The sequence below is a fragment of the Myxocyprinus asiaticus genome, chromosome 45, assembly GCF_019703515.2.
Source record: "Myxocyprinus asiaticus isolate MX2 ecotype Aquarium Trade chromosome 45, UBuf_Myxa_2, whole genome shotgun sequence".
Taxonomy (NCBI): Eukaryota; Metazoa; Chordata; class Actinopteri; order Cypriniformes; family Catostomidae; genus Myxocyprinus; species Myxocyprinus asiaticus.
This window is the reverse complement of record NC_059388.1, coordinates 27988698-28000551: the sequence shown is the minus strand read 5'-3', so window position 1 is coordinate 28000551 and position 11854 is coordinate 27988698. Positions and strand designations below refer to the sequence as shown.

Sequence of the window (11854 nt, the reverse complement as noted above, 5' to 3'; positions counted from 1 at the left end):
ACTGTGGGAAGACGGCAAGCCAGTGGAGGGAGTGTGATGTTCTGCTGGGAATCCCTGGGTACATCATGTGGACGTCAATTTGACACGTGCCACCAACCTAAACATTGTTGAAGATCAGGTACACCCCTTCATGGCAATGGTATTCCCTGATGGCATTGGTCTCTTTCAGCAGGATAATGCTCCCTGCCACTAAGAACATAGATTTATCTTGAACACTGGGAGGGTTGCAGCATGAAGCATTTACATGTTTCCATTGATCATGGTATAAATATTGGAGGGATTGTACTTGCTTGTTTTGATTATTGGTAGGGTCAATCAGATTGAGCATCTGTGGGATGTGCTGGACCAACAAGTCCGATCCACGGCGGCTCCACCTCGCAATTTACAGGACTGGAAGGATCTGCTGCTAATGTCTTGGTGCCAGATATCACAGGACACCTTCAGGGGTCTTGCAGAGTCCACGCCTCAGCGGGTCGGTGCTTTTTTGGTAGCATGTGGAGGACCAACAGCATATTATATTATTGTATACTAATACATTTTTAAATTAAAAGTTGTTTATGTTAGCATTAGTTAATGCACTATGAATTCTTTATATATATATATATATATATAAATTAACAGTAAACAAGTTGAATAAATGCTGTAAAAATATATTTTTCATTGTTAGTTCATGATACCTACTGGATTTACTAATGTTTACAAATACGACCTTATTGTAAAGTGTAAACAAAAATTATTTTTTCTCAAATGTTGCTCTTTTATAGCACAGGTGGAGATGCTCGGGAGCTCTCAGATATTTATTTTAGGGATCAACTTTGTCTCAGATGTTTAACCTAAAATCCCACTGAAAAAAAAAAAAAAAACAGAAACAAAAGGAACAATTACTGACGTACAGTAAGACATAATCTGGTTATATTCAGATAATCTGGTTTTAGAAGTAATTGGGAAGAATTTAATGATGAATGTTTGTTAATAAAACTTCATAAAAATCTTTTTATTTTACTTTTTACTGGCATTTGATTGAAAACTGTGGTATCTTGGTAAATCTGAGCACAGTTTGAGACACAAGTGAGTTATTGGTGTCTTTTCTCAAGAGAAAAATCTAAGAAGTATACTCAAGCAAAAGTCTCCAATTCTCGAGTCCATATGTCCAAGGGGACATATCAATTTCTAAGAAATTCTGAAATTCATACTCTAATTGTAATGCTGAAAATATTATGTATACTTAAATATTTTGCATAAATAGAAATATAATTTTTTTTACAAGAGGTCTTAGGCCATGTCCACACTATTTTTAGTATGTTTACCCCTCTAATGCACATTAGGATTGTGTTTTCCTGCACAGAAAATGGAGTGTTTTCGAAAAACCCTCTGCATAACTGCATACTTTGGAAAACGATGAGGTTAAGACACTGAAAATTGAGTTTTCAAATGAAAATGAATTGCCGTGAATGAGGCCTTAAACTTTTTGATCCCACTGTATGTCAAATCCAGGTTTTGAACCTGATTCACTGGCATCACTGAAAACAACTATGACCTCTGTGTTTTGAAAGGGAAAGGGATTGACTTGTGAAAGGGATATGTTAAAAAAAGAACTGCACATTAATGCTGATCTGTGATCAGCCTTACGGTTTTTACCTTAAGAGTTTAGGTCAGGGAAGCTGACCGTCGATCAGTATAAAAAGACCTTCTTCAGAAGTGTGAAGAAAACATATTGACACAGGATGATTTAATTAATCAAAAGTGAAGGGACACTGGATTTTATTAGCACCACAGTGGTTGTTTTAGCAGCCCTGTGCAGAAATAGCTATGATGTCTTTTGTACTTCGTCAGGGTATATTACTATATGTATGAGGTTTACCACCCCAGAGCATCAGAACAGAAACCGAACAAGAGGAGAACGCAAAGAAACTGGATGCTTTCAGGATCTCTTCAGTGCAGGTGAGCTAGCCGATTTATTCTCTTTAGAAACACAGGTAAACATGTGATTGCATTTAGCATAAAATTGTACTTAAAATTAACTTATGTTTGTGCAGTAATGCAGATTTAGATGAAAGAAAAGGACTGATGTGCAAATTACTTAAAGCCTAAAATGAATCACCCAAAGATGTCCTTTATTTTCTTTAACAATTTGATTTTCTCTTTTCTACATCTTTAGGATGGCTCATGGGAAAAGGTTTGCTCAAATTCCAATGTCTAAGGTACACTTGGGGATGGGCTGTATTTCTGTTTTGTTATGTTTTTTTTTATACAGTATCTATTCCAGAGAGGATGCAATTGACAACATGATTTAATCATCTGTGACAGACTTATTTAAAACAGAATACTAACTGTCACCTGTAACAAAACTCAAGAAGGCTTTTACTGCAAAATTAGGTTGAAAATACTTCTCTATGATACTGGATGTGATATGTATTAGGTAAACAATGAAAAAAGGCTCAATTAGTATCTCATCTTGTACTTTTTCATTCTATCCATTGTGCAGTGCATGCGAGACATTTGTAAAGAGGAAGACTATGCTTTCTTAAACAGCCTGGGGAAACAGGACAAGAGTCCAGAAGACAACACATTTCAGGAGAGCGAGTGGCAGGACAAGAAAGAGGAAAGGGTATATTTCCCTCTAATTTCCTACCTTTTCCTATATATTCACCTATACTGGCTTAATATGCAGAGACAACTATAAGAAAGCCATTTTTTAGGTTGATTCTCCTGAGAAGTGTAGAAATTGTGCATCTGTTGTATCAAAACAATGCGTGGCAGATTGGGGGAGTGTTCACCTCTAAATCAGGTTTTTATGTTTAGTAATGTTGACTGACTTATTCCACAACTTAGCTGTTCTGTGTGTTCTAACAATCTGTCAGGTCCACCGTTGTCAGGAGCGAGAGCAGCTGGAACGAGAGCGGCAACTTGAGATAGACGAACAGCGGAAGGTACGCTGACTTTACAATGTCAAAACGTCACTGCGGGCCATCTATTTTATAACCTTAACCAGATCTGTCTCCACCAAATGCAGCCTGAGTCTGTCCAGGGTCGACTGCCCGCTTCATCGGACTTGCATTGTCACGCTAATTTTGCGTTTTTAGATTTTATTATGTCTGCATTGTTCCTAACTTTGGTTGCACATGCAATAACCTCAGATTTGCAAGGCCAGGTAATAGAGATGGCCAACCTATGCACTGGTAAAATGTACAGCTAGTGTTGCTAATGCTCTAATTTCTACAATTAAAAAGTAGAACGTTGGTAGTTTCACGTAGCCAAACTTGGGGCAGAAAGTCTGTTCCACTTTGCAGTTAAAATACTGTATATCGCTTTATAAGTCATTCACTATAGGAAAAATGTTTAGATGCCATAAGATAGCATTGTGTGAGGAATCGAGCAAAAAGTAAGTGTTTATAAACTGATAATGTGCCGTTTTACTCGTGATTTGTGTGAAAGTGAATACTGTAAAAGTCGTTGTTGTAGTGCATCTAGTGTTCATTTCACCTGTAAACTGACATGATACATTACGAACAACAAGCCACAATAATCAAATCATTTGGCAAAACTGTAGGTATACTAATGTGATTTTATGAGACCAGCTAGTCTTTTTCAAGTGCTTATAATATCAATCCAGCACCTTTTAAACACAATTTTGTTTCACAGTGGACTGTTAAAAACTTGCGCACCCTGACCCCTGGAAGTTAAGTTACAGTCAGGCAATGATTAGGGCTTGCGATTTTTAGAAGTGCTTTCTAGTTTTGTGGGCAATATGCATCAGATGGTCTGCGTACAGACTAGGAGTTCCTACCATGTAGCTCTTATGCAGGATGCTACACATGTGTTGTTGTGAAAGATGATGAGCTCCCAGCTGCACATGGTCTACTGCCAGCAAAGCAGCCTATTGTGAGGTCACTGAAGGACAGTCATGTTGTTGTTGTGAACTTGGCTGTTGTCATAAATTCAACAGCTTGAGGAATTCCTGCAACGCCTTTTTTTAACCAGGTGCTCACTATGAAGTAACCCCAATGGGATTGGGTAAAAAAAAACATCTAATTGATCTTCCACTCTCAAGCAAGTCATTTGAATAGCCTTGGATTCTGCCCTACTAATTTCTTAAAGCTACAAACGGACAGACCACCACTCTCCCTTCCTTCCTCTCCAGCTGTTTGGGGTCTCCCAGCGAGTTTCCAGGTTTGCAGTGTGTCCATCCGCTGATTAATATACGACAAGGTCAGGGGAGAAGTGCTTACCCTTGTTTCCCATGTGCATCTTATTGGATCCTGTTATCATTCATAATCTACAAACAACATAAATAATGCAGATCTCAACAGATATCCCCTTCCTACATGGGTTTGTGAGTGTGTTACCAGAAGAGAACAGTCTGTGACTGTTTCAATCCTCTTAGGATCGAGGTGTTTGAGCCTTTTTTATTTTTTTATTTGTTTGAATAGTAGGCGATGTCTTTCAACGTTTTCCATATGCTTAGCACAGCAAGGTTTAATGCCTGGCCTATAGGAGCAATTATCACGTTAGACACAGGAAGTAGCATCCTCAGAAGATCTGACTGAAAGCTTGGATAGTTGGAAAGGTCAGAGGTCAAGCCCAACCTCATACTTTCACCCTTACATAAAGCTCTGCCTCACTGAATCAGCCTGACATGGATAGACAGGCATGTCTCGAAGCAATACGAGAACAATTGTTTTCTTTTTTTTTAAAAACATCAGAATGGAGGGCTGACTTCCACCCCTGGAGTCACGAGTTTGAATCCAGGGCGTGCTGAGTGACTCCAGCAAGGTCTCCTAAGCAACCAAATTGGCCCGGTTGCTAGGGAGCGTAGAGTCACATGGGGTAAACTCCTCGTGATCGCGATTAATGGTTCTTGCTCTCAATGGGGCGCGTTGAAAGTTGTGCGTGGATTGCAGAGAGTAGCATGAGCCTCCACATGCGGAGTCTCCGCGGTGTCATGCAAGACGAGCCACGTGATAAGATGCATGGATTGACTATCTCAGAAGCAGAGGCAACTGAGATTTGACCTCCGCCACCCGGATTGAGGTGAGTAATTGCGTTATTTAAAAAAGAATGAAGGCCTCTGGTCTTTGCTTTTGGGTTCTTCTCTTGGAAGAAGAGACCAAAATGAACAACCATGTGATTTCTACTGAATATTCCGTACATATTCTGAAATCACTAGCTGATCTTTGCAGATCTATAGTGCGTAACAGTCTGGTTCCATAAGTAAAATCCCATAATTTTTTCCATAGGGGAATTGATTATTAACAGTAACTTACAAACCTTTAAAGACTGACGTCATTTTTTTTTAGGATTGTTTAATAGTAGAATTCCCGCTGAACAACTACTCTGCCCATGATCCTGAGGGAGAAAAGCCACCAATGGACCCTTTTCACACATCCGCATGCAGCGAAGTGGAAGTCGTCATAGTTGGCTAAACTTGAATGGCGGTGAATACTACAGCAAATGTAATTTTTGCTTACCTGTTTGTTCCAGCAGCAAAAGAAAAAAAATCAACAATTATGCTTTCACAGCTTTGCAAAATAAGATTAAAATATAGAGCACTGGAAAACATCAGTAAGATAACCAAATTTTCTGTCATTCCCTCAGCATTTTTTCAAACATATTCCATGGTAATATAATATAAAGTACAATGTTATAAACTTACACTAAATATATATATGTATATATATATTTTAAATCGGAAATATAAAAGTTTTCTACATTTCTGTTAAAGAACACGGAAACATGTCATAAAAGGTCTGTGAAAAGGGTCCATCAGAGAATTGCAGCAAACAAACCATGGCAAAAGAGCTCTGCAGCGATCGCCCACTTCCATGACATACTGCAAATGATGTAATAGAGTCAGTCTCCTTACACTCTCAAACTACTTCATTTCCTCATTAAAGACGGTAAATGCACAGTCTTGTACCTTTTGTCTTTTTGTCAGATTTTTCAAATACTTTTTAGCTTCAACTCAAAGTTTGTAATGTTGTGATCAGAGCTGGTTGGTTTGGTCCATTGCTTAGAATGAAGAATTTATGAAGAATTTTTTTGAAGTCCCAGTGGAAAATGAATGGGTAAAATACTTCCGGAACCAAGACGTCTGAAAAAGTGGGTGGGCACTGTTGCGCTGTATTACTAGTACATTTTAATTGTTCCATTAAAAAACAAGAATTAGACATACTGTAACATTGTACTGACATACATTTTATTAATCCGCAATAGAAGCTGCAAAAACAGGTAATTTAATAATTGTCATGGTATAAATGTCACAAGTATATGAACACATGGCCACGCACAGTTAACATGTTAATGCCTATTAAGTATGTATCAGTTTAGCCCACCTTAGTGAGAAATAGTGAATTACAGAAGTAGTTTTCACATGTGACAAGCTAATCATAAAAGAGATCATTTACGGTACGTACAATATGGCGTACAGTAGCAAAAATAGCCTGTTTAATTCTAAAGATCAGAGAAAGATCGTAAATGGTTACAAAAAACCAAAACGGCTGTATTTAGTGCAGAAATACCAAAAAAAGTACAAATACACACAAATGTAAAATAAGGATCCTTTAAAGCCCTTTAAAATGAGTGGTCTCATAACAAGAGACTCATCTTATTGCAGAAGCATTCCCTCACAACACCTACCACACAATGAGAGCTAAACCATCTCACTGATCAAAACCCTCTTGAGTGTCCAGCTGAAGTGTAAACATGTAGTGTGTCATATCTTTAACAGGAGAAGCAAGAGAAGTGGAAAAGTCATGTAGCTGAGCTAGCGGTGCAGCGTGAGGCCATCCATGCAAAACTGCACCGACTACGAGAATTCAGGGTGAGCTAGTTCAAACAGATACACACACCCCCTAACACTGTTCACATTTACATATGTATGTGAGGCCCAAAAGTAAGACTGAAACTGACCAGATGTTGAATGTGTCTAATGCAATGTATGCTAACCAATCCCATACCTACTTGACTTGTAGCAATGGACACGCACAGATTACATCTACTGACACCAAAAGTGCATTGTTTTCATAGCAGCTGTGATAGTTATTCATATTGGTGGCAAAGAAAAACAAAACAAAAAAACTCTTGATATATTGATTAAATGATTAATAAACTAGCTTCTTATGTCCGATTGAAAGCCTAGTGCTGTTATTATTTGAAAGTCGAGTAAGATTTATGATATTCAGCTGTTTTTGTTATAGCACAGAATATATGCCTCACTAATGCTCTCTCCCTTTCCAGGACTTTCAGAAGAAAGTTCTGCTGCAGGATTTGGGTCAGGATCCTGGTTCTACAAATGAAACAATCAACCACCTCCTAATGAGACTGTAACTGTGTTTATTAAAAATGAATTACTAGTGCTGTAAGCAATTTTTTTCTTTAAGTACAACATACATGTATATTGTCCCTACTAATGGACAGATGTCACTGAAATAGGTGTCCTCATTTTGCACGTTTGGGATTCCTGACATCAGAATGACTAACATGTTTTTGGAGGGTGGGTTATGAAGAGAAGTTGTGTGGTTAAAGTTAGCAAAATGGCAAAAGTTATAAAAACGGCTTAAGTTGCTTACAGCACCTTTAAATAATAATAATAATTAAAAAACAATTAACTGTTCTCACTTCATATATTTATAATGCTAACAGAGCAGCTTTATTTGATATATTGCAGGTGTGGACTGGGTCAAATATCTTCTATAGATGTGTTAATCTGGTTAAACCTGAGATGACAGAACATGTGTAAGAATAACTTCAGTGAAATCTGATCTCTACCTCTTCTAAGATGCTAAATGGCGCGAAACTCGTTGTCAGACTACAATAGAGTGAGTTACGGCTCATTCAATGTGCAAAATGATTAAATAACAAACTCACTGACCCTTTGGCAATAAATCACAGCTATTGACATAATCTGTGTCACATGTCTGATATTATACTGCAATATTGTAGTATACTGCTCATCAATGGACTCTTAATCACATGACCTTTTGGAGAAGGGCAAAACTTTTTATTTTATTTTATCTTTGATCTCAAGCACAAAAGGTGGTGATGGAGACTGATATTTAGAAAAATAGATAAAAAGAGGAAAGAAGGAATAGAAAGAAACCGGTGGTTCCAGTGGTACAGGTCTAGCATTAAAGGAGAACACAGGAGAATCATGTTACAGCGTGTCTGACCCTTGAGGGCAGGAAAATGCCATAGTCTCTAGTGTCCCACATCGTCAGTAATACACACAGCTTTGCCTCCTGAACAACTATACAGTACTGTACATCACCTCTATCTGCTCTGTTTATTTCATGACAAACACACTAAATGGACTACATGTAACTGGGCAGTGCAGGTTTAATTTATCCTGTTCTCTTAATGCACACTGCAAAACATTTAAATGAAATGCTGCTTGCTGAAATGCTGTTACGGTCGATTTGTGCTAGAGTACTTTCCAAAACAAACATTCCGTTAAATAGTTACAGGCAATTCATTACGCAATACTGCAGCACTCCATTTGAAATGATACATGCATTTAAGAATTATTTTCCCTTTAGCATCCCCTGCCAGCTTTATCATGTATCCATCTTGCTATAGGTGATAAATGTAATGTTTCTATTGCTCATTTGACTCTTATTTTGTCCACATAGTGGCATGATGGCTATGTGTTTCTAGGTTGTGAGTAAGTATGTAAGACTATGTTTAGAATAGCATACCAACACACTTTTACCATCTCTGCACTCTGCAGTTTTTACAACATGTGCATTTTATGTGTGCATGATATGGAAAAATGTACAGTATGCAACAGAACTCACTGCATGGTGATTTTTAAACATCTCATTCTTTACAAATTATTACTTGATAGGACTGGCAACAGTTAACATTTTGACATGCAAAATTGAAATTCAGTTAAATCAAAGTAACCAGTTTTATTTGCAAGATGATAACTGGATTACTCACTTGCAATGTGATGAGGTCATGTGACAACAATATATAAAATGGTTTGCGATGTTTATTTTTGTATAATGTATCTTTCAACTTATTAATAAAAAGAATAGTAGTATACAGTGTAAAAATAGAAAGCTAGAATACCATTTTGACAACTGCCTAAGATGAGAGGAGAAATTATAGGAATATACTATCACTAACAAATCAGGTCATCTGAAGGTTTTGTTGAGTTGACTATGGAATGTGCCATTGGCAGAGCTTCCGTAGAAAGGCACAATGGTGCGATTTTCAAGTGTAGCTAACACCTGAAACCTTGTGAATCCCTGGCATGTAGCAACTCCAGATAAAAGCCAATGCTTCAGGCCATTAAGGAGAAGAGAACCTGCATGCACCTCCTCGGTGCCTCTTTACTCCTTTCTTACACTATGCTTTATGTTAATCCAGAAAAAAAAATCTCTGTAAAGTAAAAACAACCATTTTATGACAAGCAAGTGGTAAAAACACAGTAATAATTGAAATGTGCAAGCGAAGAGTAATTATATTGAAATTACACATGAAACTATGTTTAGGGGGCCCTGCTGTGTGCAGCTTGCCAGGCCTTCTGTTTCTTTGATAGTTTAGTAATGTTTGCTTAAGCTGAGCTTGTCAAGAATTCTTCTCACATTAACAATGCATCGGCTCCAACATGTTAAATAGCTGTCCTGTGCATCACCTCACCCACCCTGTGATGAACGCCCCGTGGGACAGAGAGAGGCAGGTTTGTGTCATTGACCTCATTCCGAGTCCCCTGCTCATTTCCATGTGCAGATGTTTAATTCAGAAACCATTATATCTGACATCATACTCCCAGCATGCTCTAATGCAGCATTGCATGTCTTCAGTGTTACTGATCGCTAATATTAGTTACTATTACACTCTAGCCAAAGCTTCTGTGTAGGCTCAACGGATGTTATGCATTACAAAGATGAAGAACGCTGGTTCACCAATCTGTAAGACAAAGGCTTTGTTATTGAAGTCAGAGAGAGAGAAAGAGAACAAATCCTAATTACGGAGTAAATCTGTACCACTGCTCTATGTGATGAAGAGAGGCTTTGGGGAAGATTACACAAGTCATCAACAAGACACTTCCGCCTGAAGCATGTGGCAGGTGGGATTGCTATTGTGCAAGAGGATGAGTTTTTGAGGACACTTTAAAGACAAGAGAATTCTTCTTAAACCTTACACAAACGTTTCCTATCTGAAAGTTCCATCAAGAGCTTAATTTATTTTGGATTTTTTGTGTGTGCGCCAAGTTGCATCACTTTTGATTGGAACTTTTCAGATATATTTATAACTCATACTTCTTTATTTGGTCACAGAGTGCACTACCAATGGATGTTGATTAAAAGCCTGATTAAGCAACAAATACCCTTGTTATTTTCATATACCTCAGAATTATAATATGCTATTGTTGCAGCATTTTAGGTGGTTTACTCACTGTAAATATAGTGGGGTGCAAAAGTATGAGACCACGTTTATATTCTGGGATTCAAAATTATTTTAAAACTGCAAATACAACTTTCAGACCCCCCCACACCAAAAAAAGCAAAGGTTGCTATTTCCATACTGGGAAAAGCAACCTTTGTAAGCATGTATGTCAATCTGATGGGCATTACAACTTTTTCGTATAGGGGGCGTTCACACTGGTAGCGATATTCAGACAAAAAGTGAACAGAAGTAATTTAGTTTTAACAAGAGTTGGCAATTTCCAGTGACACAAGCAACTGTTGGTGATGCAACAAAGCAGAGATTTAAAAAAAATCATTAAAAAAATACAAATAAAAATGAAAAACACAGTTGAAAAAAAACAAACTATAAAATAAAGTAAAATACATTTTCATGAATCCAAAACTAACTTGAATAAAATGAACCAAATAAAATGACCAAGAATAAATTTTAGTTTTTAATTCACAGTATATTTATAACATTAAAAAAATTCACAACCCGCCTTCATTAAAGGAATATTCTGGGCTAAATACAAGTTAAGCTCAATCGACAGCATTTGTGTTATAATGTTTATTACCACAAAAAGTCATTTCTGCTCATCCCTCCTTTTCTTTTAAAAAGCAAAAATCGAGGTTACAGTAAAACACTTACAATGGAAGTGAATAGGGCCAATTTTTGGAGGGTTTAAAAGGCAGAAATGTAAATCTTAGAATTTTATAAAAGCACTTACATTAATTCTTCTGTGAAAACTCATGTATTAGCTTAGGCATTTTGAGCTGTAAAGTTGTTTAAATTTTTGTTTTTACGGTCGTTTTAGGGTTTTACGTCAAGGCAATGAAGTTGTGAAATTGGATATAACTTTACACAGCGAATGTTAGTATGCAATTTTAGCACACTAAAATCATGTTAACATGCATATTGTTTAAGTTTTGTGGCTATGTTTATGGATTGGACCATTCACTTCCATTTTAAGTGCCTCGCTGGAACCCACATTTTTGCTTTTTTTTATTTATTTATTTTTTATGAAAAGTAGGGGCAAATTGAAATGTATTTTTGTGGTAATATACATTATGCCTCAAATGCTGAAGTTTGAGCTTTACCTGTGTTTAACCAAGAATATTCATTTAAACATGAACATTTCACTCGGTAGCAATAACACTAGACAGCCCTAAAAATGTGACATCATTAAACGTATTTTAGTTATTTCAGTTAAAGCATTAACTTCGGTAGCCCCAAAATACTAAAACTAAAATAAAAACAAACTAAACTGAAAGTAGAAAACAATGAAAAAACTAAAACTAAAAGTGAAAACTAGGGATTGGCATTTTAAGTAATTTTGTAGTCGAGTACTGTAACACATTAAAAAAAGTAATCGATTACTTGAAATTTAGATTTTAAGTCCAGCCTTCAACTTTTGAACCTGTTTTTCCTTATAAAACATTGA

The 11854-nt window shown here is 36.9% G+C and overlaps 1 protein-coding gene across 1 annotated transcript; it reads left to right on the top strand.

The window, feature by feature from the left end:
- The first annotated feature begins 2159 nt into the window (after positions 1-2159).
- On the top strand, positions 2160-8126 carry LOC127435142 (uncharacterized). Its single transcript, XM_051688358.1, has 5 exons — positions 2160-2201; positions 2486-2608; positions 2862-2930; positions 6728-6820; positions 7237-8126. Exons 1-5 carry the CDS (start codon positions 2160-2162, stop codon positions 7324-7326), a joined length of 417 nt encoding a protein of 138 aa, XP_051544318.1. The 3' UTR covers positions 7327-8126.
- Positions 8127-11854: the final 3728 nt, after the last annotated feature.